At 52.4% G+C, this 27553-nt stretch overlaps 1 protein-coding gene across 1 annotated transcript; it reads right to left on the bottom strand.

The window, feature by feature from the left end:
* Positions 1-369: 369 nt before the first annotated feature.
* ADAMTS15 (ADAM metallopeptidase with thrombospondin type 1 motif 15) lies at positions 370-26850 on the bottom strand. Its single transcript, XM_077839761.1, has 8 exons — positions 25885-26850; positions 12852-12984; positions 10680-10847; positions 9036-9319; positions 7842-8019; positions 3502-3683; positions 2452-2627; positions 370-1150 (listed from the first exon to the last, which is right to left on the bottom strand). Exons 1-8 carry the CDS (start codon positions 26848-26850, stop codon positions 370-372), a joined length of 2868 nt encoding a protein of 955 aa, XP_077695887.1.
* Positions 26851-27553: the final 703 nt, after the last annotated feature.

Here is a 27553-nt window from a genome sequence, read left to right as displayed (position 1 = left end):
ATACAGAAACACACTCTTGTTGTCCTTGGTGTTTTGTTCGATCCCGGAGAGCAGTCCCCAGAGACCGATCCTGTTCCTACCACGCCCATAGCATCGTCTGGATGGGGAGGGAGCCTGGACAGTTTGGCAGCTTCGAGGTAGATGTTTATTTTACTTAATCTCTGAGCAACCTGTTCTATAACACCCCTCTCACGTGGGCACGCTCTCGCCCTGCGTACAAGTCCTTTTGTCCGCTGATATGCCCTATGTAACAGACCCCTCACCTCAGACAGCTCCCCCTCTCCCTCCCCCCAGCTGCTGTTCAGCCTTCAGCCATTTATCTCCAGCCAGAGAGACACCAGGCCTTCTTTGGAAGCAGCGCCCACGGGGTCAGCACGGCCTCAGGGTGCAGAAATCCAGCTCCTGAGGCTTCTTCCTGAGGTTGCAGCGATCCCGAGGCAAGAGCTGGCCGGCCCGCGCCATGCATTTCAACAGGCGCCTCTTGAAGCCCCGGCCGCAGGTTTTGGAGCAGGGGGACCAGGGGCTCACCTCCCACGTGGGGCAGGGGTCGCCACATATCCTGACATCGACGGGCTGCTGGGCGGCGTCGCACGCGGAGGCCAGTTGGCCGTAGGAGTCGCGACAGTGCACGGAGCGCTTCTGCAGCCCATTGCCGCAGGAGACGGAACAGGCCTCCCAGCCACCAGCTGCCCACTTGTAGGACACGCGTTTGTAATTCGGCCTGCCCGGATCCAAGCGGTTGGACATGCTCAGGACGTTGTTGTTAAGCACGGGCGGGCTTTTCCCATCTTTCCGGTAAGAGGACTTGTCGTCTTTGCTCTCCTTAGGCAGGTAGAAGGAGTAGCGCACGCGTGGTGGGGTCATCTTCCCCACTGACAGCACCTCCACGGTCAGCGGCTCCTGGATGGGCTTGAAGGCCTGGAGGCTTTCCACCGCCGTGCCCGTCCCACTGTACCGCAGCACGCTGCCCTTCACCATCAGGTCCCTCTCCACAGCCGAGACGATGAAGTGCCCGTTCAGCAGATACTTGCCTTGGCCGTTCTTCAGAGCTAGGTAGTTATCGTCGCTGATGAGGCCCTTGTAGCCCCGCTGCCTGATGTCAATGCTGGAGGCTCCTGCTGGGATGATCACCACAAAGTTGTAGCCGTGCCTGTAAGAGAACAGCAGACAAGCCACCCGGGAGGTGGTGTCAGCATCACCAACATCACTGGGCATGGGCCTTTCATTTATAGGCTGTTGCTCTTAGCGGTGAGACTCATCCTCTCTAGGGCCGGTGCTTCCCAAACTTCTCCCTCCCAGCTCTGCCGGGGCCCTTCCCCTTGCCTGAACCCTCCTCTGCTAGACTAACAGAGGGACCCCACAGCTCTGCCGGCATGCCTCAGTCCTGACCCACAGTATCCCATTCCAGCCCTTTCAGTACTCTGCAGCCCCACAGCTGCTCGATAGCTCGCTTCCTGAGACTTTCCTGGCCCTGACAAATCCACACAAGAGGTGCTGGACAGACAGCATCAGGGTAGGCTTCCCTGTTCCCCAGTGGGCCTCAACCCTGAAGGGATCACCTTTAGTGATGAGAGAGGAGTTCAGTCTCCATGGGTTTCCTTGGTCCCCCTGCTGAGATGGCTACCAAGGCAGGCAATTATGGTGCTGGGTCTTTCTGATGTAGACACCTGACCACTAGGTACTAGGCTGAGAGCCATCATTCATTTTACACAGTCCACTAGAAAGCCACAGTAAAACCATCCACTCACTCCCAACCTGGGCTGGGTCTGATTCAGAAACCTACAGCTGAAAGGGTCTCTGGTCCAGGATCAGCCCCTGAGTCATCTAGTACAGTGGCTCTCAACCTTTCCAGATGACGGTACCCCTTTCAAGAGTCTGCTTTGTCTTGCATAACCCCAGGTTTAATCTCACTTAAAAACTACTTGCTTACAAAATCCTACAAAAGTGTCACAGCACCCTCTTACTGAAAAAATTGCTTCCTTTCTCATTGTTACCATATAAAAATAAAAAATCTATTGGAATATAAAATACTTATATTTCTGTGTATAGTATATAGAGCAGTATGAACAAGTCATTGTATGACATTTTAGTTTGTATTGATTTTGCTAGTGCTTTTTATGTAGCTTGTTGTAAAACTAGGCACATATCTAGATACATTGATGTACCCCCTGGAAGACCTCTGCGTACCCCCAGGGGTACGTGCACCCCTGGTGCAGAGCCACTGATCTAGCGAGGTTCAACTGTAGACAGTTCTCCCCCAGTGCAAGAGACCAGATTGAAACCCCTGAGAGTAGCCTAGAACTTGGAGCCTTGTGCTCCAAAAATTCAGGCCCAACCAAGGAAGCTAAAGGCAGCTCTCCCATCCCTGGAAACACTGCCATTGGTCCCTCCCTTTCATGAGCCCATTTTATAGGGCACACTGGGAAAGCAGCAGGATCCTCTGGCACTCACATGGGTTTGGTGAACAAGCCCGAGACCTTCTTGCAGCTCTTGTTGTCTCCTCCACACACGCTGCACTTGTCAAACTTCTTCTTGGAGCCCAGCTTGCCATCACATCCCGCTTTGATGCATTTGCCCTGGACGCAGACCGAGGTGGAGTCGGGCGCGCAGGGAGTGCCATCCACAACCTGAAGTTGACCCGCAGGCAGAGGGAAAGCAGAGCAATCAAGTCACTTTGTGCTCAGGCGAAGATATTTGCCCCACCTGTGCGTGTTTCACCGGCATTCCAAGAAAGAACTTTTGGGTGCCCATCTGGGACTATCATAGCCCCATGTGCCACTGAGCCGGCAGCTGCTCTAAACTAAAGAGCAGCCCAGCGTGGAGGTGTTGTTGTGTTGGAGGACATAAAGCCGCCTTTGCCTCCGTTCCGGGCTGTGCCTTCGAGAGGTACTAAACAGAACGGTGCTCTTTGATTGCTGACTGCCACGTCTATAACCACCTCTCCCTCTCTTTCCCCACATTTAATCCTGAGGGCAGCACCCTGCAAACTAGCAGCTTTTGAGATTCGATTAACCCTTCGGCGGTGTCATGTGCGCACCACATGCCCAGTCCCAAATCTGGCAGCCGGCCCCGCCCTGTGCGTGTGAGCCAGAATCCCCGGAGGGAAGTGTCTAGTTGTTATCCTTTATTCTTTTCTAGTGCCATAGGCATGCAATCTGGGATGCTTTACAAACACAGGTCCAGGCATGGGGCCAGATCCACAGCTGGCGTAAATTAGCACGGCTCCATTGATTTACACCAGCTCATCTGGCACACGGCCTCTCATCTAATCCCCTTTATGCCCCACGATAACACTGATAGCCAAAGAACAGGCTCGTTTTTCTGGAATCCCAGCCTCCGGGGCAGTGAATTCTACATGTCACCCGCTGGGTCAAAAATATCCTTCTGTTCACTCATTTCCAGGTGCCCTTGTGTTTCCCTACAGCTCCTTACCTGATTTCATTTACAGCCGCCCCCCTTCCCCCACGCTCCCTGGTTCACACTGTTTGTCCTCCTGCTCACCTTAGGAGCCAATACGTAGAAGTAACCCGTGCCATTAGCTCTGCAGATGAGCTTGCATTTGTCCCGAGGCGAGACTCCCGAGTACTTCGGGACCCAAGAAACAGTGGCGGTGAGCCGGTTGGTGCTATGGTTGTAGCCGTTGAAAGCCTCGCACTGCTCCTCTCGAAAACTCTTTCCTAGCCCTGGAAGGAAACAAAGCACACGTGAGCATTTCACCAGAGAGGACATCCTCAGCTAGGAAGCATCAGCCATACAGTATCGCACCATGGAATCTGGGGGTGTCCAGGGTCAGATTCTTCTCTCCCTGCGACTGGTTTTACTCCAGTTCTGCTCCATTGACTTAAGTGGAGTCACTCCTGATTTACACTAGAGTGGCTAGGCTCTGGTTCCAAATGTATGGCTGGTCTGACTTGGTCCCCAACTGGACTATTAAGGACTGTAGGTGTCTACCAGACTATCTGGCTCTCTGGGTTTACTGAAGCAAATGAAGCTTTGGTGTTGCAATTCATGAGACATGTTATGTCCTCGACCAGAGGAAACTTGTCTGACTCTTTGTATAGTCAGGGCACCCCCAATGAAGAGAGGATACAAGGGAGAGCGGTTTGTGGGGGTAGGATAACAGCGCTACAGTATCACCATGGTGGGGGGTACAGAGAGCCACTTCAGGCCACACTTACAGCTAAGGCAGTGTCAGTTCCAGGGGTAACGTCCTACAACCGTTGCTCAAAACAACTGCCACCTTTTTACTCCAGGGAAAAATGAAACCGGCAAGACTGTAAAGTCTGCATGAATGGCTCACTTCTTGGAAATCACTGCCTCGTATTGCAGGCCATATCTAGTAAGGGGGGCGGGGGTAGCCACTTGATGTTATTGCAGTCTTTCAGAAATGGGAACAAGGTGTGTAATAAAAGATAATAAAGCTCTTCACCCAAGGGTCTCAAAGGAGAGTAAATATTATCCTCATTTTACAGATAGGGAAGTGGTGAGACACAGATTTGGGCAGTGACTTGCTCAAAGCAACACAGTAAGAATATAAGAATGGCCATACTGGGTCAGAGCAGTGGTCCATCTAGCCCAGTATCCAGTCTGCCAACAGTCGTCAGTGCCAGATGCTTCAGAGGGAATGGACAGAAGAGGGCAATTCTTGAGTGATCCATCCCCTGTCATCCAGTCCCAGCTTCTGGCAGTCTGAGGTTTAGGGACACCCAGAGCTTGGGGTTGGATCCCTGACCATCTTGGCTAATAGATGTGGATGGACCTATCCTCTATGAACTTGTCTAATTCTTTTTGAGCCCAGTTATATTTTTGGCCTTCACATCATCCCTTGGCAATGAGTTCCACAGGTCAACTGTGCGTTTGTGTGAATAAATACTTCCTTTTGTTTGTTTTAAACCTGCTGCCTATTAATTTCATTGGGTGACCCCTGGTACTTGTGTTATGTGAAGGGGTAAATAACACTTTTTCTGCACACAATTCATGATTTTATAGACCTCTATCCTATCTCTCCCCACCGCCCTTAGTTGTCTCTCTTCTAAGCTAAGGAGTCCCAGTCTTTGTAATCTGTCCTCATATGGAAACTGTTCCATGCCCCTGATCACTTTTGTTGCCCTTCTTGGAACCTTTTCCAATTCTAATATATCTTTTTTTGAGATGGGGTGACCAGAACTGCACAGTCTTCAGCATGTGGGCGTACCATGGATATTCCATACTATGTTTGTTTGTTTTATCTGTGTATTAGGCACTCCTTGCAAGGCCTCTGAGCAGTGTGCAATAAAACCCGAAGAAGACATCTGACAGCTATATTATTAGAAGAGACAACGAGACCCTAACCAGGAGATGGCAAGGAAAGAGTTAACACTCTCTCCTGAGCAGAGGAAACTACAGTACACAGCCCCTCGGTGCAGAGATTGTGGCTCCTGTCCATGACTATGGCTGAGCCCAGCTGTGGTGAATTAGGCCATTCCCCCCAGCACATTAGAAGAGGCATGTGCTGCGAGAAAGCTGGAGTAGCTGGCATTAGGAGCTGGGTCCTGCTGGCGGGAAGGAGGAGGAAAAGCTAACTGAACAGGCCTTTCCAAATGGATCCACGCTTGAGCTGCACAAATCAGTCCTTTTGGTTACCCTCCAGACCGTCTGATGTCCTTCTGAATAATTCTGTGAGAAGGCCACGCTCAGAGGGAGCTTGGGGTATTGGTCTCTCACTGTGCAGGGATATTTAGGGGGTTGTTAAATATCTATCTGAAAGGTTTTTAGACTGTTGCCCATCACCATAGTACCTGGGCGGCTTCCACATATAACTGGTAAGAATAGCAAAGCTCCGAGAGGATTTCATGGTGTCTTTGGCAACTCTCCCTTTTGGGAGTCAAAATTCTGCTTGGGGGATGGTGTTTCGGGTGTTGACAGAGGGATGGAAATAGAAAGCGAGGTTTGTATCGTCAGTGTCACTTATGGAACCTGGCTTTCTCAAAGTTGTACAGCGTTTTCTTACGATACTCAGACACTGGATGCGCCTGACCTCCCCTGGAAGACAGTTCCCTAGCCAGAACCCCTCAACTGAGAGTGCTTTGTACCCAGCTCTCAGTGGCTTTGTCTTGGGCTTAGTGACTTTTTCACTAGGAGAGCAGTGAAGCACTGGAATGGGTTACCTAGGGAGGTGGTGGAATCTCCTTCCTTAGAGGTTTTTAAGGTCAGACTTGACAAAGCCCTGGCTGGGATGATTTAGTTGGAGTGTATAATCTCTCTCTCACACACATGCCCTAGCACTATATTCCCCTGCCCTGCAAACTGTGCAGTCACTTCCACTTATCCAGTGTGTAATATTCCACTCTAGTGCCATGGCCAGGCTGGAGTAAACTGGTGATGCTCTGTTGGCTTCAATAGAACAGGCTGGTGGCTTATCCCCCCCCTTTGCACTGCTGTAAATGACTGCACACAGCAGCAAGGCCAAGGAGAATTGGGCCCACTGTCTCTCGTGAAATTGTCCCTAAACTTGCAAACATGGTAGTGGGTGCTGCAACAAGGCTAGCTACAGCTAGTCGAAAATGTTTGACGTTTTTTGCAAAATGTTCTTGCTTATTTTTTTACCAGCTTAAAGTGCTCAAAATGTTCCAGAAAATTGGGTTTTTGATTACAGTTATTTTGTGCGCACATAAAAAATTTCTGCATATTTTTCACATACTCTAACTTTAGCTCTGCTATGCACAGATGAAACAGTTGCAGACATCTGTCCAAGCTTTAGTCTCTCATGATGTATTGTTTGCTTGTTACTGCAGGTGGAGTTAGGTCACATGTTACCAGCTGCAAATACCACCTCCTAATCAACGTGGGCAAATTAAAAACCCAAACCAGCTCTTTTCAGGTCTGGTTAACTTTCCCTTTCTGCCCCCATCAACCAGGTTTTGTGGGCCTTTGAATGTTGGCCAGGGCAGAAGTACCATGAAAACTGGGATTTTTATGGTATTTCCAGCTCAACTGGACTGAGTGGAAATAGAGCAGAGAAGGAATGAGCGCCCCCATTTTCAATAGGGACGAGCCAAACTGGATTCTACTAAAAGACACAAGCTCCCATTAAACCATGACCTACTTTAGATCTTCCCAAACGCACTGTAGGACTGATATTTAGAGATGTTTTCTTCACTTCCGGCATGAAAATCCCTTCCGACCGTCTGTTTTCCCTCATTCACCTGCTCGTTTTTGCAGCCTCACGAGGCTGAGACACTGCTCTGTGGTGTGCGTATCAGTACTGACCACGCGCTCAACCTTCGAAACATCTCTCCACTTACGGGTCCCATCACATCGTGTCTGAGCGTCTCACGGTCTTTCGTGTTTTTATCCTCACAAATCCCCTGCGAGGTAAGCAGTGCTATTGTCCCCATTTTACTGATGGGGCACTGAGGCCCAGAGAGGCTAACCTATTTGCCCAAGGTCACACACAGAGTCTGTCTCCCTTTAAGTACTAGGCTGGTGCTCTAACCATTGAACTGCCTTCCTCTGGTACCTACTGAGATCTCCCACTTGATTTGAAGACCAGAGAGAGTTGTGTAGCCTGCAGAAAAGCTGCCAAACGTTTGGGGTCACCTGACCCAAACCTCCATAGCTTTTGAGGCTCACACCTCCAAACCCCTCATCCGCCACTAACTTCAGTGACACCTAACAGCGCCATGAGCACAACCGAGAATCAACAGCAACAGGACTGAGCGGGATAGCGGGTAGCTGCTTGGGACTGGTGGTTTGCTTTAACACGTACAGCTCTTTGAAAGGCCCAACTGTGCCCATTAGAAACTAGTGCCAGGGCAGGTCTCTCCCCTCCCGGCTGGCCCCGACCCTTGGGGAAGCCTCACCTGACTCGGAACAAAGGTCGAGGTTACAGGAGCGGTACTTGACCCGGACACCTTCGCAGTACTTCCCTCCGTTGGCAGGCACTGGGCTGTTGCACTCGCGCTTGGCTAGCTGGACTCCCCCACCGCAGGTCCGAGAGCACTGGCCGTACGGGGTCCACTTCCCCCAGCTGCCATCCACCTGTGGGAGAGAGGGTGTTAAGAGAAAATCCCTTGGCCCTACCGCCATGTCTCTTCAAAAGCAGCCAGTCGTGCAATATTTGGGTCCCCGGTGGAGGGAATCCGACTGCGGGGGGAGGTACCCAGCATTAAGCAGAAAGGGACTCTACTCTCGATGGCTGCCACACCCAGCATAAGCCATTCACACCTGGTGTCAGGAGAAAACACTTGCCAGGCACCAAGAGAACAGAGCTGCTTCAGAGTGACGTTTTGGGCGTAGCTCTGTCCTGGGGCAAGAGCTAAGTCGGAGGGAGCCTCAGCCCTAGCAACCAGGGCCCCAAGTCCTTTGCAAAAGATAATCATTTGTTTCCTCCTCTGCTCCATCCCCACAAGCACATTTGCTGTTTATACACCTGCTGGGGACTCGGCTTGGCCTCCCGGGTTACAGATGGGAAGTGGGGACTTTCCCATCTAGCTTGCTGACTTTCCGCAGTGCTTGGAATTGGCTGGCCTGTTCGCAACACGTTTGCTTATTCATGGCCAGGTATTCAAGCAACACCCACCGTCACAGCCAGTGTCTTGGATGGCGGCCGCGGAGATGAACTCCACTCTGAGCCCGCCAAGTGCTCGCGCCGTGGTGAGGCTGCTCCATGAGGAGTACGCTGCGGTTATCCGGTCTAGAGGAACCCTGGATAACTGCAGCCAGGCCCAGCGCCCTGGAGAAACTGTCACAATCGCTGGGTTCGAGGGCGATGATGACAAGCACGCCTGTGCAAGTGGGGAATGGACAAACCCCTTCAACTTCTGGCAGCTTTCCTCCCTGCAGCGAGGTACAGCCCGGTGGCTTTCGGCCATGCCCCTCCCTTGGCCAGCCCCTGGGAGAGCGTTGGCACTAAGTGGCCTGGTTTCAGTGCACAAAGAACTCTGAGCTACATGTTCTCAGCTTCAGCTCAAGCTGCCTTGCCGGGCTTTGCCTTATATGCCCTCCGCCAGCCCTCCCCACTCGCATCCCCCAGCACGGAGCCGTCAGGTACTCACCCTGTACTTACTGATGTTATGCCTCTCGACACATGCGCCTTTCAGGCAGAACCTCCCCTCCCCGCAGCTGGTGCCATCAGCCCAGGGGAAGTGGCGCGTCTGGCAAACAATCTGACCCCGGGCTTTCCCCGTGCACCAGAGCTTGGTGCAGTATTGCATGTAGGGGCAGGGTTTGGAGCCGAGGCCAAAGGCCAGTTCGCACTGCTGGTTGAGGTTGTAGCTGGCCCCAGGGAGGTCCTCCGGCAGCGAGATGGGCTTGATGGGCTGATCCAGCAGGCAGTCCCCTGCGGGGCAGGGAGAGAAATATCAAATGGGAGATACCATTCGAGTGACCCGGCATTCAGTACACGGCGTTGCTGCACCCAACCCTTGGAGAGCATGCAAAGCAGACGTTCATGGCTGATGCAGGCAGACCTGTTACTTGGCGCTCTATAACTTGTGGAACTCACTGCGGCAGGAGGCCATCAAGTAAAGCTAAAGCTGGATTTTCTTCTCTCTTAACAAGGCCTGTGTGATTTTTCTAATCAACAGCGTGTGTAGTTTCAGTGGTTTCCATCCCGTTCCTACGGGTACAGGTGTCCACTAAGCAAAACCTACCAATGCAACTGGCACTAACTAGCAGCTTCATCAGCCTGGCCAGTGACCAGCCTCCCCTCACACTCAGAAGTAACTATTGAGCTTTTGAGATCAGTCTAGGGGATTTAGACACACATCTCCCATTAAAGCTGAATGTCCTTGAAAATCTCAACCAACCCCTCTGGGTCACAAGACATAAGCATGTTGGCCGTGAGTTGTTCAGAGGCGCATCCCAGGAGAGAGGGCTGCAGTAGTTGTGTATCTAGCCCTTACATCATGTCGACCTCACAGGAATGAGTACAGCAAGATGGTGCATGCAGGGGGAGGAGATGTAGGTGGGCAGAGGCAGGTCTCTAGCCTGACCTGGCTTTGGTTTAATCAGGTTGAAACCAAGAAACAACTGAGTCCGAGTTAGCCAGGGCCCAAGCTGACCTGCCCTCGGCCACTATTGACCCCCTGCATGAACGCAGCTTATATGATTTACTGCTTGCCAAGAGTAAACTGTTTAAAAAGGGAGAACCATGCCGGAGTCTGTGGAGCCGAGGGACGTCCCAGCTCAGCTGTGTGAGGGCTTCAAGGCTGCAGACATCTGGTGTGAGGAGCACAGACGCTTCCTCTCTCCCCACCCCCACATCCCCGTGAGAGGCAAAGGCTCTAATTCTTCACACTTAAAGCTCCAGAGCTGCAGGGCCTGTTTTAAACCAGGTCCCAGCAGGCGAAATGGGACGGGTGACCTGCAGCTGGGAGAAGGCGAGATGAAAGCCCAGGCCGCACTGACCCAGAGCACTGGGATGGAGCGGATCTCACCACGGAGCAAGCATGGATCCCATCACAGGGGTAGGTAGCTACAGGCTCCCAACGCCTGCACTCGCTGCTTACCCGCTTCTCCTCCCCGCAGTGTTTCCACACTTTGTGTCTGAACCCTTACCAGCTGGATGGCCTGTCCCCCGGCAGCAGTGTAAGCCCCTCCGGGCAGGGATTTTGCCCCTCGGTCTGTTTTATTGAGAGCTGCGTGAGCCGCCGTCAGCAACTGCAGCCGCTTCCCCCGTCCCAGCATGCCCAGCTCACCGTGTCCACTGTCCAGGAAGTCGGTGATTATGGCGGCACTGCAGGCCGACCAGGGGTTGGCGCGATCGATCTGTATGAGGGTGGGTGACATCATGTGGTTGGTCTTCAACCTGCCGAAGACTTCCTCGCAGACCTTCACGTTGTCATGGGGCATGTTGAACACGTGCCCTGGAAGAGCAAGAGGGGCCTTTAGTCATCCTGAGCTCTCGCACTGCACTTTTCACCTGTAGATCTTGGACCAATTCACAACGTCCGTCCCATTATCCCCATTTTACAGCTGAGAAGCCTGGGGCACCAAAGCCAAGTGACTTGTCTAAGAAGCCTCGCGCAGAGCCAGGAGGAGAACCCAGGAGGCCCATGCCGAAGCTGCAAGGTCATCCTTTCATCACAAGACAACCTCTCCTTCTCTAGCAGGAGGCTCTGATCTGACCAAGTCTCCTGTACATGGATAGCGCGCTTAGTCTCAGTTTATACACATATCTGGCTAGTCCCCTAGGATCCTGGCACAGATCCTGCTCTAGCTAATGCCACGGAGCCCTCATTTGCTTTGACGAACCACCACACCTATATGGGCCTTGTTGTAACAGCAAAACCACCACGGCCTCAGCAGCTGATGTCTCTCCCCACCACCCCGTGTTTTCTTCCCGGATGCTAATGAGACACATCACCCCAGATCTTGGCCATTGTGGCTAAGCCAGAAGAAATCGTTTTGCTCGTGGGACTAATGGCTCTAAAATGCCTGCAGCTCGGTGGTTAATGGTCTGGGTGTCCTGTCCCGCCACCCCGGGCTCCACAAGCTCCATTTCTTGTGTTTAAATCAGATCGTCCTTAAGACGGACAAGTTCTCACACACGTTAAGCCTGCCAATGAGGTCTCTGAGCCGGCACTTTGCTGGCCAAAACACACACCCTCTGCTTCTTGTATGGATGCGGGTTATTCAGAGAGAAAAGAAGGAAAGGAAGAAAGAAAACACTGAAGAGAGAGAGCGATGTCATTGCTCAACCCCCCAGAGACTACAAGTGTCTCTGGATTTAGGGGTGTGCCTAATGCATCCCAGCCTCGCTGTGTTATTTCAGGACACCCGAATCCTGGAAACTGAACTAAAGTGGCAATAACAACAGTAAGATATAGCTGGGCCGGCTGACCCGCCCACACTGGCCCCTCTTGCTTTCCTAGCAGCTGGTTTCCAACCGTTCCTCTCTCACCTCCCAGAAGCACTGGGAGGAAAGCCGGTGCATGTCACTTTCTCACCCCGAGGTGGAGTTTCCCCTGAAAGCTGTTCCGGACACTTGGCTATTGTCTAAACTTCCTGAGGCTGCAATTCAGGGTTATTTTAAACAGCTCAGGCTTCTCTCCCTCCTATGGAGCCATAAACATTAGCAGGTTTGGGATATGGGTGTGGGGTTTTTTGTTTTGTTTTTTTTTTCCCCAGGTGGCAACCGCAGCCTGGGGCTCCACATCTCTGCTGTGGGTTTGGTTAAAGTGGCAGCTTTCTAAGCCACAGAATGATGGATGGAGGCGTTCGCTATTAAAACCAGAAATGGTCTGGCAACTGTTTGAGGGACAACATGCAAGGCGGAGGCTTGAGAACCCGAGAATGAATGGCTTGCCCGGGAGATTGGACGCTCGTGTGGTTCATGGAAGCACACCCCCAGTGACACTAGCATTGTACAGCCAGGGGAACAGAGAGTCAGCAAACTGCACAAGAAAACGCAGTCATGCTATTATCAGCAGGGCAGCACATCCCAGTGGGCTAGGAATCGGGACTCCTGGGTTCCATCCTGGCTCTGCCACAGCCTTCCTGTGTGACCCGGGGCATGTCACATCACTCCCCTGCATCTCAGATTCCCACATAGAATCATAGAATATCATGGTTGGAAGGGACCTCAGGAGGTCATCTAGTCCCACCCCCTGCTCAAAGCAGGATCAATCCCCAATTTTTGCACCAGATCCCTAAATGGCCCCCTCAAGGATTGAACTCACAACCCTGGGTTTAGCAGGCCAATGCTCAAACCACTGAGCTATCCCTGCTTTGAGATCTGTGAAGTCGAGGAACAGGGGTGAGCCCAGAAAGCCAAAATTCTGTCCCCCCAAAAGCCACGCCGCACTCAAAGGCGAGAGCAACCCCGAAAGGGGACGGGCACGCCCTGCCCCTGAAGCTCAGCCCCTTACCCAGCTCGTGAGCCGTGGTGAAGGCAGACGGCAGCCCGTCGTCCTCGATGACCGAGCAGCTGCGCCTGGGGTCACACACGGTGCCAACGTCGGCCATCCCCAAGGTGTCACAGGTGGTGGTACCGCACAAATCCTGCAGGGAGCGTGGGGAGGGGACAAACGGGGCCAGTTAGCGGTGGGCAGGAATCGCACCGGCGCTGCAGACCCGGAGACGCCAGCACCAGAGAAACCCCCCTGCGGTGCCAGCGCGTGGCTGTCGTTATTGCTCTAACTAACCCCTAGACAGCGAGAACAACAGGAGACTGCAGGATAGGAACTGTGCATCCCTGTTCACACTGCGCAGGAGCCAGGAACCCTCTGCGGCACATTGGCCTAAAACACACACTGCCTTGGGCTGTCCCGTGCGACGAAATGCCACGTCTGGACTTAACCCTGGCACCAGCTATAGCTTATATATCACACCTTCCTGAGTCTTCAGTGACACGGATTCCTGACTTCTAAGGGCCCCATAGCCAGGGAGGGGCCCAGCCTAACCACCAGGGGAGGCAGCCTGTTTTCTTTTTGTTTCCAAAGGACAAAGGGCCTGACCCAAATGCCCCTGAAGTGAATGGGAAGGCTCCTGCCCTTGGATCAGACCCAAAGGAAGGAGACTGGTCAGCTTCTCACCTCTGCTTGGCTTTGAGAGGTTGATGGGTCAGAGCCAAAGTCTGTTGAATTCATTGGAAAGGCTCCCATTCACTTCAGTGGGCTTTGGCTCAGGCCCCATGCCAGCCCTGCACTGGGAACAGGCAGGCAGTCTGAGTTAAACAAGAACTGGGCCCACCTTTGCCTGCAATTCAAACTGCAATTGACCTTTTAAGGGCCAAAAGATTATTCCATTCCTTTCCGTCTCCCCTTCCAGTTCATAGTGACTCCAGCCTGTCCGAGTTCTGGATGGGTCCAGAAGCGTTGGAGAACTGTGAACGCATAGGAGAGTATTTCCTGGGCATGTCAGAAATGGCACAAAGAACCACCTGATCACCAGATTCCCAGCCCGATTCTGCAAATCCCAGAGGCCTGCAGGGTTCAGAGGAGCCAGGCTTCAGAGGGATTATCTGAACCAAATCTGTGAACTGCCTGAGGTTTGTCCAGGGCTAGTCTGTCTGAATGAAACCAAAGCAGGACTAGGCCCTGCCAGAGGATAGCCTGAGGATGCCCTCTGTTGTAGAGTGTCTGTCCGCTCTCAGAATGGGCTTCTGCACAGTGGGGATATTTTTTAAGCATAGGCAAAATATCATCAAAATATTCTGCACGCATGCTTATTGTTATAGGCACAGTGCATACACATGCATATTCATTATGATTATTGAGTATGTGTATTACTGTCGTGCCTAGAGGCCCCAGCTGAGATCAAGACCCCAGAGTGCTAGGAGCTGTACAAACATAGAGGCAGACATAGCTCCTGCCTATAAGAGTTTAGAGACTAAATGCTCCAGACTGCCAAAGGATGGGGAGACTGAGACAGCTGGGGAAATTGACACAGACAACAAGATTTTCAAAAGTGATTGGTGATTCTGAGTGCCCAGCTCAAGACACCTTAAACAAGATCTGATTTTTCAGAAAGCACTGAGCATCTGCTCTCTGAATATTAGGTCCCTTTAGGGTATCTCAGATTGGTTCCACAAGAACTGAGACATCCAAAGTCATAAGTAAATCTTGACTGGAGAGATTAAGTGATTTGCTCCAGGTCCTACAGGAAGTCTGTCCTATAGCCAGGAGTTGAAATTAGGCCTTCTGCTTCCCTTGCTAGGACCTTAACCACCAGACCAGCCTTCCTCCCTCACATATGCAAACAGTGCACCAGTTTCCCCAAACATTTGCTTAAACTCCCCTACCCTAAACAAACTATTTGCAGCTCTCAGCCCTCATGGGTCATTGCAGTTTATCTGTGCTTCCCAGACACAGATAACTCACACTAGCCAGTGAATGGCATGATTCATTCTGTGAAGGAGGAGATGGCATTCTGTGAAGCTTGCAGGAAATGGCTGCCTTTTTAACCAATGGATTGAACCCTTATAATGATAATCATACTTTGCACCACTCATCCTAAGATCTCAGAGCACATTTCCAAGAGGGTAAGCATCACTCTTCCCATTTTACAGATGTGGGGACTGAGGCATAGAGTAGGGAAGTAACAGCAAACCAGTGACAGCGCCGGAAGTAACAGGAAACCAGTGACAGCGCCGGAAATAGAAGCCAGGTATCTTGGGACCTATACCCATGCTCTCACCACCAGCTGGTGCTGTGTCTCTGTGCCACACCAAAGGAGAACCTTTCAGAAGGAATAAGCATGGAAGTGGCAGAGGAAGAAATCACAGAAACAGCTGGGGGAGCCATGCTGGAGATGAAGGATGCAGTTGTGAGACTGCAACTACTAGGAAGGGTGGTCCAGTGGTTAAGATGCTCATCTGGGGCTCGGGAGAGTGGGGTTTGATTCCTGTTTCTGTCACACCCCTAGGAGATGGGGGCTTTCTAAGCACCTGAGGCAAATAGACTTAAGGAAGCAGATAGGTGGGGAGATGATCCCCAGCCCCAAAAAGAGAAACAAGGGAGTATCTCTGTCAAACCCAGAACAGCTTTTCATAGAGGAAGCTTCTCCTGCTCGGATGAGGTGCTGCCAAAAGGTTCTTTGCAGCTGGGGAAATCTGCAGCCTCCCAGTTGACACCAGAGAGGTAAGTTTTATCTCCCAGCTGGAAGCCCTGAAGGCAACTAACTGCTCTCCTTGTAACCCATTCCCCTCTTTTCCCAGGCTGGGAGGTTTAGGTCTGACCCTGCTGTTCCCCCTAGTTCCCATGTGACCACACAGACACACTGAAGAAGACAATAGTGACAGCCACCAAAGGCAGAAGCCCCAAGCAGGGGGTTATGCCACATCTATGCCATCAGAGATTCTCTCTGCTGGAGTTGTTAGGAGCCAGGACTGATTGTGTCTAGCAGATGTTGCTTATGGAGACAGAGGCTGGTATATAGACTTCAGCTGAGCAGTACCATTGCCAGATATAAATTGCTTCCTTATTTTGTAGCTCACAGGTGAACAGAACCAGATTGGCTAACTACATCAGGGCCTGGAATTCCCTTAAACCAGAACACATGCAGTCACGTTAATAGTCTGCTACATAACAGAGATAACAGAGACATTGGGGATGCACAGCCATGGGGGAAGGGAAATTTCCCATCTGAAAGAACTGCAATCCAAGCAGGGCACTTGGAGTCGGGGCTCCTGGGTGCTTCTCACACCTCTGCCACTGATGAATCACTTAAACCAGAATCTTCACCCTGAGGTGCCTAAAGTCAGACACAGTATTGATTATCTTATAGCACCCCCAAAGCATGCTCATCATTTCACAGGAGACATGGTAAGCACAGTCCCTGACCCAAGGAGCATCCAATCTAAATTCCAGAGGAGGGGTGGGTGTGAAAGGAGCCAGGTTACAAGAGGTGTAACCCCTCTTTCAGAAGTGCTGAACACCCACAACTCCTGCTAAGGTCAATGGAAACTGCCAGGGCTCAACACCTCTGGTGAAACCAGACCAATTATCTGGATGCCAAAATATGGATTTTGGTACTCCAGTTTGAAGGTTTGGGTCTTTAACCTCTCAGTGCCTCAATTTCCCCATCTGTAAAAGGCAGTTGGCGACCCTTACACACCTGGTATGGAGTGTGGAGTGAGAATGCATTAATTAGGGTCTGCTCCTGTATCATTAAAATCTGTGGGAGTTTTGCTATTGTCTGCAAAGGGGGCTGGATTGGGGCCAGAATCCCTGTAGGTGCTTGGACCATCACATTCCATGAGCGAAAGATCTAGGGTCGATTCTTGGCTCTGCCGCAGACTCTCTGGATAACCTTGGGCAAGTCACTTAGCATTTTTCTAGCTCAGTTTCTCATCTGTTAAATAATGATAACCACACTCCCTTTCTCCCAGCCTTTGTTCTGATTATTTCAATGGTGAGCTCTTCAAAGGAAGGCCAGCGGATTGTACCTCACTATATGTCTACAGAGGGCCCAGCACAAAGGGGCTTAGATCTCTGTTGAGGCCAATAGGTGCTACTGTAATACAAATCATACGGTCAGATAAGTCACTGTTCAAATACACAGTATTATTGTTGCGTAAGCACAAAGTGTCCTTCCTCCTTTTCCCCACACTATTCTCTTTCTCCAGAGCTCAAGGGAGAGAGGGGGTTAAGGAGACCTACCAAGGATGACCCATCCCCAGTGCCGGCCTCACTCCAGGACTCTCATATCGGATTCCACTTGACAGCCCCGCTCAGTTTTTCCCTTCTAGGCAGCCCTGGACTCGCCCCTGGCTGTGCGGCCTTCTCCTTTGAAGTGCACCCACAGGGGAGAGTCTGGGAAGAGAAGTAACTCCCTGGAATTTACACGCTGACATTTCATTTGTTTGTGAAGATCTGAGCATCATTTTTCACCCTTTTATCATCTTCTGAGATCAAGCTGGGAGACGCAGGAATCCAGGAGAGGATGTGCTCGCAGGACAGGCTGTGGGAAGGGGCAGGGAATCTCTCCCACCTTAAATATGGATGGGATCAAGCTACAATAGGTGGGCCTTTGGGGTGCTATCACACAATAAATAAGAGTGATTCGTGCTGCATTCCTCTCCAGGCCAACAGCAAAAAGAATTTGATAAGTTCATGGAGGACAGGTCCATCAATGGCTATTAGCCAAGATGGTCAGGGACACAGCCCCGTGCTGACTGCCAGATGCTGGGACTGGACAACAGGGGAGGGATCACTTAATAATTGCCCTGTTCTGTTCATTCCCTCTGGGGCACCTGGCATTGGCCACTGTCGGAAGACAGGATCCTGGGCTAGCTGGACCAGTGGTCGGACCCAGTAGGGCCATTCTTATACTGTGTAATCGCACAAGAGAGGCTTAGGTCATCTCCAAACTGCAGTTCCGATAAGAACCTAAACCGTTGGGGGCTTGTTCAAGGTTCGTCCTCGATAAGTACCAATGTCAACAACTTCAGAGGGTTCTGGCCCTGCCCCGCTGGCTTTAGTAGAAAGCATGTGGCTGAGAATTCATTAAATACTTTGAAAACATCAAGGTAATAATCTGTCGGGAAAGGGCTGTCCTTTGCATAGTAAAGAAGCAAGCCTCTCACGACTGAAGAACTGGATGGACAAACCTGCACTTGTCTGGGTGTGAAATGAATGTGTTAGGCTCACCCTGGTCCCTGGTGAGAATATATCAGCATCACAAAGCCATCCCACGCTTTGACACTGCCGGCAACAAGGAGAGGACCACAACTCGGATATGAGAGAGAAGCTGGCAGAGCCACATGGGGAACCCAGAGAAGGAATAGTATGGGTTGCTGCAGATCAGGGTTGAGGGGCATTGGCAGAGCTGAGTGGGAGTCTCAGGAAGGAGGGGCAGAAGGTCTTGACCCTGAAAGTGCATGGACAGAGTTGGGGGAGTGGAAGCCTGATCTGGTTCATTTGATCTTTGAAGCTTAAAGTCACAACTGGGCAGAGAGCAACTGGTGCTTATCTCCAGGGCCTGGCCCAGGCAGGAGGCTCCTAGAGCTTTCTTCCCTTGACTGCTGAGGGCTGTAGCTCATATGTCTTGAGGGAAATCTCTCTTTCTCTGACAGGCAGGTTACAAGAGGGCACTCAGCAAATCCATCAGCGAGATAGCCTGTTGGCTGCTGAGGAATTCAGGAGAGCTGGCTTAACCGCTCTGTCTCTGTTGATCTCCAAGGGGCAGCCCTAGGTTCTGGGGGCCTATGTGCAGCGAGGCATGAGGAAACCTAGCCAGTTTCCTCCCCACCTGTTGCAGTGGCCTGCAGTGCGTGCTGAGTCAGTTCCTGGCGACGGGGCCCTGTTGGATTCCATAGGCCTAAGGCCAACAGTCTCTCCGTCACGTGTGGGCAGCATCACCATTGCATGAACTCCTGACCACTGACATCAGAGGAAGTCGTGCTGATGCCTCTGCCAGGATGGCCAGGCCCCTGTATCCTGCCCGCCAGGGATGGACATCGATCTCGACTCCTCAGACAGACTGGCTCTACACTGCCCTTGCAGCTGTCCCTGGGTCCGGAAGATCAGCAGCATGACTTGTCCATGTGCCTGGTGAGCATCATGGCAATGCGTAGGAGCACCTGGGCACTTCCCTTCATACAGTGCTTCGGACGTTCACAGCTGATGGACTCAAAGCACTTTAACAAACCACCAGGGAAATAATCTTCATACCCCCTGGTATCATGAGCCTCGCTTTACACTGGAGCCCAGACAGGGTAAGTGACCTGCTTTAGTCTGTGACACAGCTTCCCACGAGGGACAGAGGGTACTTAGCTTAGTCTAATGTAATCTGGTTTAGATAAAGTAGGATTGTGTGTTGCCAAGCCAGTCGGATCTCTGTGATCTCGCTCCTATTTTATGCCCTTTAACTTTCCATCTCACTCTTTCTGCTTTTGCATTTTCTTAAATCTTGCCCAAGGGAAATGGTGAGCAACATGAAGACCATGGAGCCTGACTGCTTTCACTCATGCTGGTGCAAATCAGGAGTAACCCTGCTGAAATCAACAGAGCCACACCTGCATAGAACGGAGGTAAGTGAGCTCAGAACCAGACCCTCTGAAATCCAAAGTGTCAGGACCTGGTTTCTGTTGGGGGAGGGAGGGAAAGCCCCATCGTCATTTCCTGGGAGCATTGAGAGCTGCAGGTCTGGGTGTTCACAGACTGAAGGAGGTGTGAATCTGTGGATTATTGCGTTGCTTCTGAACGTCACCCCTGGAAGGATGGTCCAGTGGTTACGATGCTAGCGGAGACCTGGGTTCAAGTCCTTGCTCTGCCTCCAGCATCTTGTGAGTCACTTAACCGTTCTGTAACTCGGTTTCCCCATCTGTAAAAACGGGAATAAAAGCACTTCCCTACTGCATAGGAGTGTTCGAAGATAAATTTGTTAGAGGTTATGAGGTGCTCAGGTACTATGCTAGCAGGGGCCAGATAAATGCCTTCGATAAATATAGGGGAAATATGCACATTCGTGAAGGTTGAAGCAGCAGCATCCAATGGATGAGGCACTAGACTGGGAGTCAGGAGACACAGATATGCTGTGGGACCCTTTCCAGTTCACTTCCCCTCTCTGCAGCTTACCCTCCTCATCTGGCCAATGGGATACTGAAACTGACCTTCACTTTGTAAAGTGCGTGGAGCTCTACACCCGGAATCTACTAGTCAGGGCAGAGTTGTAGTCGTTTCTGTACAAATACGGGCTGATGCCGCAAACCAGCCAGACAGAGCCAAACGCTGGGCCCCTTCTCAGCACTCTGTGAACGAGCCCGCGCTGCGTGCTGAGCTGAAGATGGTATAGTGTTTACAGAACAACCATTTATTCCCGATTCTCGGCTCATCTGCTCCCCCCCGGAACCGAGAAGCAAAGCAGCCCAGGGCTGTAGTTTGGGTAAGTCTGCTTGAACATGGAGTATCTGCCACAGCCAGAGCCACCGAGGGCAAATGGTCTCGGTTAAAAGTGGGGAGGGCACCGTGGGGACACGGCGGGAAGAGGCTGGAGTCTCCTTGCTCATTGCTCTTTTAAGAGTTCCTGTTTCCTTGCTGGCTGAGAGTGGCTCTTGGCTCCCTGCCGAACACCTGCACTCTGACACACTGACCCACTTACTGCTGCGAACCTTGTCCGCTGACTGCAGGGATAGAGTAACAAGCAGCTCTTACCCGGCCCTCCTTTAACCTCTGGGCCCGGGTTCAAATCTGAACCTCAGCCTCCCTCCCGGTGCCATTCCCCTTTGAAATGCCAGATGGCAGCACCACAACCACCTGCCGTGCCCCTCACCCCCCCCCCCCCGGAGAACCCCTCCTCCAGCCACGCTGGAGATCCAGCCAGCTCCCAAGCCTGGGTCAGAAAGGTCAGCGTAGGGGCTCCGGGCGAGGGGAGCTGCAAAGAGGAGTCAGCAGAGAAAGAGATTCCAAAACACGGGATTGGGAATGCGTCTGGGGGCTCCCAGAGTAACAATGGGATACCATCTCCTCTGCGCGGGGAAAGACTCTACACAGAGCCGGAGGGGAGCGGGAGAAAAGAGAGAGGGGCAGTTGGGAGGAGACAGGGTTACATGGGGGGAGAAGAGGAGGGGAAGGAAATAGGGGGAGTAAACGAGAAGAACAAAAGAGAAAAGAGAGTGTGAGTTTGCCATGCAAAGAGCCTGACCCTCCACGTCCTTCTGTCAGCACTGACACTTGTGCAATGTGTGGGTGTGAAACTGCACCACTGGGGCAAGCAAGTGGAGGCTCCTGGCCTAGCAGCGTTTTGCACCTGCCTTGCACAGGGGCAAGACAGGAGAGGACCAAGCCCAAACTGTGCAGCTGGGCAAAGCGTATTCCTAAGCGCGGGAAGATGGTTATTGGGACTACAGGGAAGAGGCAGGAGCTGTGTACTACAGGGATGGCAAATTATAGACACCTAGATAGGCAGACTACATGCTGGAAAGAGGGAGCAGGAAGAATCCAAAGCAAGAGGCAAACAAACAATTCCTGCCTGCCCTAAAACAGTCTCCTTTCCTACCTGAATCCACAGAGATTTTAAGGCTAATGGATTCTTTAGGCTCAGCTAATCTGATCTTCTGCACAGCACAGGCCAGAGAATTTCCCCAGAGATTCCAGCATCAAGCCATGTAACATGACTCCACCAAAACTCGAGAGGGGGCTGAAAGCATCCGAACCTGGATTAGGGAGAGCTTTCCCATCCCACTGGAAGCCAGGAAAATGCTAACCGCATACGCAAGTGTCACCCATTTAAAATCCCCGGAGATCTGGCTATGGTGGGAAAGGGTGGAAGGTGGAAACAGCCCAGTTACAGCTGCTGCATCCAATGGGATTTGCAGAATGTTCACAGATAAGTCATGCTCATTACTTCACTTCGTCTTGGCTATGCTGAAAATGATACTAATACCGGTCCAAGAATGGGATTTTACAGTAAACTAAGGCCTTGTCTGTCACGCTAGCTCCCTGCCTGATCCAGACACAGCTCTCCTGGTCTGGCTCTGCCCACTGGTCCTTTACAAAGTGATAATACTTTGCTCCAACAGCCCTCTCATCCCGAGGCCCGGAGCCTCACCATAACCCTGTATTTCCCAGCCACTTCACAAATAGGGAAACTGATGCATAGAGAGATGAAGTAACTCATCCGGGGTGACACAGAGTCAATGGCAGAGCAAGGCAAGAGAACCTATCCTTCCCTGCTCTAACAGCTAGACCATTCTCTGACCCTGCCCAGCTGCGTTTGTGGAAGATGAAACAGACGTATTTCTTCTCCGTCTCTTCCTAGACTTTCCTAGCCCACCCTCTTTTATCCCCCTCCATTGTGTGGCTGTTGGAGAATAGCCTACACAAGCTGTCGTTGCCACAGTTTGGCAGGCTCTACAGAGATGCCACCATCTCCACGTGGGGCCCGAGCCGTTGCCTCTCACCAGCCAAGCACAGCGACTGTGGTCCCATCTCCCATGGGCTCCATAATCCCACATGATACTCATCTTTCTCCTTATCCCCACTAGAAAAACTCAGGATTATGCAACCACTGTGCTGCTGTCCCATTGGATTTCTCCTACCAGGCGTGGCCGCCTCCCCAGTGATTCCTAATCCGTGTCTTTCCAGATGCTTTGCAAGTTGGCTGCAGGGAACCTTGCGGCAGTTGTGTCAAGCACTTTGAGGATGGAACTTCCTCCCTCCACAGACACACAACTGGGTCAGCCTGACTCAAAGGTACTTGAGCTTTTCATTGTCAGCTGCATGTTTTCTAAGCTCCCCACCCTTGAGTTCATGGATAATGGAATTCTATACCCTCTCCCGCCTCTGGTGCACAGCAGTAAAGAGAACAGCTGTTTGGCAAAGCCGTCCATTTAGCGACCGGGCAGTAGACATTTTAAGAACCTCCATGGTCATCGTTGGCTGATGTCAATCCGGACAAAGCTGCAGAGCATCAGTCTCCAGATGGTTGTCAATGCAGCCAAGTTACTGGACGCCGCTTGCCGAACCAATCTCCATTCCCTAGGTGCAGTCACAAAGGGCAGCTGTGCAGCTTAATGCCGTATGCTCCAATGGCCCCTTGTTCAAGCACCAGCTAACGTGGGAAGAACGAGATCTCTTGCTCCCACTTGCTTGGCAGACCTGAATTGGCCAGATGCACAAAATGAGTTCACCAAGGACATATCCGCAATCCAGAGCAACTGACATCATAGAAAACAAGGCTGTGCGGGAGCTCCTGATGCCAGATTGAGAAAGGACAACTCCATCTATCAGCGACTTGCTGACTACAACTGGAAACTGCCTATCAATTGGCCTTTAGACTAAATAAAAGTTAAGGGTTTATGTAACAGCCTTTTGGCAGGGAGATAAACTCTTGGGTACCAGGAGACTACAGATGGACAAGTTCAGGGAAGGCAGATGTCTCCGTTGATCACGTGCCCTTGCGCTGAGCTTGCATTGGGGTTTCAGGAATGGACGGTTTTGTCATGCGTCAAAAATGCAGCCAGTGTGGCAGCACACGCATGTTTAAGGCCAAACTCATCCCTGGTGTAACTCCAGTGACTTCAGCAGGTTTATGCCGTGGTGAATCTGGCCCATTAGGGACAGGGTCAACAAGCTGCCAGTCCTTGCAACAATCGTAAACCAGACAGGGCCTGATGCAAAGCCCAATTGAAGTGGTTGATGTCAGCAGGCTTTGGATCAGGCCATCTGTATTCGTTCCCATTTAAAGAGATTCATGTCCATCTAAAGGACTCGATCTGAAGAGATGAATTTCCACTGCTGAAATTCAGTGGTTGTGTTGCCACCATTCCAGGGTAGATCAGAGGTCGCTAGTTGGTGTCACAGGTCAGTGGTGCTCATATCCTCTTGATCATTAAGTCTTGTGGTCATCAATATCCTTTCCTTCCATGAGTGCCTTACTAGGACACAAGTTACGGAAATGCCCCCACAGCTTCCAAAGGGGTTACCGATCTGCTCCGGGATCTGATCCCCCAGGATAAAGAGAACAGGGTGGGAGGGAGGTAGAGAAAAGAGAACTGAAGAATCACTGTCACTATTCTATGTGATTTTTCCCTATCATCCAACCCACCCTAGCTGATTGCCATGATATTGTGTATTCGTAGACACTTCCTCTCTTGCTGACTAGCCTCTTTCTTCTGCGTGACACCTTCCATCGGTGATTTCCAAATTCAGCAAGTAACATCTCACCCCTTTAATGGCTATAGCCACACGGTATCATAGTCACTGCCCTAAATCCTGGTCCCACTGAAGACAGTGGCAAAGTTCCCATTGCTTTCAACAACAGGATGAGGATTTGGTCCACTGAGCCAGATTGTGTCCTGGTTTACACACTGTGTAAGGACTGCAGAGGGGTAGCTAAGAGTACAGTCTAGCCTATGTCGGTCTGGAGTCATTGAAGGCCTAGGTAGGTAGTTGGAGGTGATTAGTTAAGTCTGTCAATAGCACTCATCACTGTAGCAGAAAGGAGAAAGCTTCAAGCGATGTGATGTGAATCAGCAAATAGCAGCCATGGAAAGGGGAATGCAAAGCCCAGAGTGCTTTAATGAGTTGGGGTGAAGTATTCTGAGTATTTTAAGGGGCAAATACGAAGCTTGATGTGTGCAAGCATTTCCCATGCGGAGAAGTGGGATTCCTCCCAGGGACCGAGGGCAGTCAGGAGCCCAAAGGCTGTCTGAGTGTGGCAGAGTTTCTCCAAGGAAGTTTCAAGCATGTCATCTGTTTGCATCCAGTCCAAGTGGGCAGTGACTGAAAGTCACTCGTTCCCATCTATTGGCTGTTTTGGGGCCCATGCAAAGTGAGCTGCCGCTCTGAGTCTTGTTCCCATTGCACAGTTCACCATGCGGCAAAATAATCATCCCAAACAGCATGGACATTGGCACCCTTGCAGGCAGCATCAGCTGAGTCCAAGGACTGAATGAGGCAAAGAGAAAGAGCTTGAAACGCATCAAGTGGAATGCTTCCATCTCTCAGCGGAGCCTCAGAGGGTCTCCCTCCAGCCCACAGCTGCCAGTACCGTACTTGTTCTGTGGACAGAGAGAGGACTCCAGCCTGCAGGGATCTGACACCTTTCATCAGCACTCCATTCACTCAGGACCAGTAGAGGAGAGAGTTCCAGGCTCTCGTGGGGCTCTTCAAGCGAATGAGTCAGAGGAAGTGTGAAGCTGGGAGAGGCTCTCTCTTTGGCAGGTGCAATGTGCAGCTCCAGGGCTCAGCTTTCCATTTACTCCCAGCTGAGGAGGAAGGCTCGGAAACCAGGGCCGGATGCTTGCTCCCCTTCTGAGGCTGTCCTCAGATGGACTCAAGCAGGTTGCAAAGAGATTTTTCTGGGCTGCTGCTGGGAAGGCATGCCATGCATCCAGCAGAAGCCCTGGCCTTGCCCTGTAGCTCTGAGTCGACCCTCTGCCCTCACCACCATCTTTGCTCTCCCAGCCCGAGTTCGGGCCCTTGAAGAACTCTGTAACTGGCTGGCTGGGAGGAGGGCTGCTCCCCAGCAGAGTCCCCCGGCCTCGGGAACGGCGCACCAAGCTCATGACCCAGACCCACACGCGCCGCTCAGGGGGAAGAGCCTGAGCTCGCTGCCTGACTCTTCATCCCTGGAGCGCCTCCTGCTGGCCAGGGGGCGCCCCCCCCCACCCCCCGCAGATTCCCTGCTCAAGCCACGCTGGGGGTGCCTATCGCTCGGCGCTTTCTGGGAGGCTGGAGCTGGGGGAGACGGGGCCGTATCGGCACGAGCGACCAGAAAAGAAGTACAGTAAGTTAAGTGGCCTTGCAAAATCACGCCCGCGCCGGGTTTACACGGGAAGGGGGCTTGCTTTGCGCAATCGGCAAACCGGAGCGGACCGAGCTTTGGCAGGAGCGGGCAAGGGGCGGCAGGGCAGGCAGGGTGCCGTGCCACGGGCCTTGTCCCAGCCAGGGCCAGGGAAGGAAAGCCTGGCCCGCTGCTCCCCCTGCCCTCCCGGCCCGCGGAGCCCAGACCCACCTGCTTGGTGAAGAGGATGGCGGTGTCCCAGTACTCGGGGTGCTTGTCGCTCACTTTGTTCCACTTCTTCTGCCAGGCGCAGAAGTTCCGCAGGGTGAGCGCCGCGTTCCCGGTGACCTTGGGCCCCTTGTCGTCTTGGCCGATCACCAGGAACTTGACCACCGCCAGGCTGATGGGGTTGAGGATGCTGGGGTGCTTGTACAGCCTGGCCGCCGTGGCCAGGAGGGTGAGCAGATAGTGCTGCAAGTCCGCCCCGTGGAACTTCACCATGGACTCGTCGGCCACCACCAGCGTCTCCACGTAGCGGGGGACAGAGACGAAGCGCTTGGAGCGGCCGCTCTTCCTGGGCAACCTGGTCTCGTTCAGCTGCTTCTTCCGCGGCGCCTGGGAGCCTTTGTATTTCTCCAGCGCTTGCAGGATGGCCGGGTTCAAGCTGGAGCCCACGCCGCACCTGGAGGTGGGGTCTCCGGCTTGGATGGGCGCGCCCCTGCGCTGCAAGAGGTGCTCGCCCTGGCTGTTCCTCCGCGCCCCGTTCCCGCCGTCGTGCCGGAGCGGGCTGATGAGATATTCAGCCCCCCGGTACCCGAAAGCCCCCCGGAGCCCCCCGCAGAGGCTGAGGGCGGCGAAGGATTCCCGGTCGGAGTTGACATCCCCGGAGTAGAAGCAGTGCCTGAGGTCGGGGCGCTCCCTGGCCGCGCTGGGGGATGCGCCCAGGTAGTGGATGGCGAAGGCGGGCGCAATGAACTGCGCGTCCGGAGTCAGGTTCAAGTAGAAATCCTCCTGGAAAGCGGAGATCTGGAAAATCACCCCCTGGGGGCTGGGCTCCTCCGGGCCCCTTTTGAAATAGTGCCGGCCGTTGATGTCCGGGTCTAAGCGGAGCGGGGTCACGATCTCGCTCTCCAGGGGGGAGCCGAGCGAGGGCAGGACAGCTAGGCACAGCCCAAAGATGCCCAGCAGCCGCAGCATGATCCCGGGCGCTGCCGAAAGGGGTGGTCAGTTTCAGAGCAGCAGCCTGATCCAGGCGTGCGAGGGCGAAAGAAGCAATCACAACCTGCCCCCAAGCCCGCTCGCACCGGTAAATCCAGCTGTCGGGAACCCCCAGGTGCGCGCTCTTGTCAGCACCAGCCTCGCCAACTCCAGCGCCCGTGGAGGGGGCCAGCCCGCGCCCCCCGTACCTGTCTTTTCAAGTGCATCTGCTTTTCCGGGGGTTTATATACATTTCTGTCATGGGCAAAAGAGCGAGGATTTGTAACCAGAGTTCTTGGGGGGGAGGTGCTGAGGGCGCTTATTGGACCTGCCCTCAGCCACTTGTAGCTCTCCAAATACTATCATCACTGCACAGGGCTGCAAGTTTTTAAAGAGCCAGAGCAGCTCGTTACAAAACTGCAAGGAGTTGCTGGTGTGCTGGTGTTATTCTTGGTCTTTGCTCCCCTTCTCCTCCCCTGCAGCTGGTTTGCACTTTGTTCCACTTTGGGGTTGTTTTGGCAGCTTTGATGTTTTTGGGGGTTTTTTTATTTGTTTTGGGGGGTTTGTTTTTGATTAAAGTCCTGGCTTCCCTGTGTCTGTTGTCCTTCTTTATTATTGTGTTTGTTTGTGGCTGCTTTGAGACGAGATCTTAGTGTTCTGACCCTCCCAAAGTGTTGACAGCTCAAGAAGAAGTGCCAAGGGC

The sequence above is a fragment of the Eretmochelys imbricata genome, chromosome 22 (assembly GCF_965152235.1).
Source record: "Eretmochelys imbricata isolate rEreImb1 chromosome 22, rEreImb1.hap1, whole genome shotgun sequence".
NCBI classification, from domain to species: Eukaryota; Metazoa; Chordata; order Testudines; family Cheloniidae; genus Eretmochelys; species Eretmochelys imbricata.
Note: the sequence above shows the minus strand (reverse complement) of the source record. Positions and strands in the feature narration are given on the sequence as shown.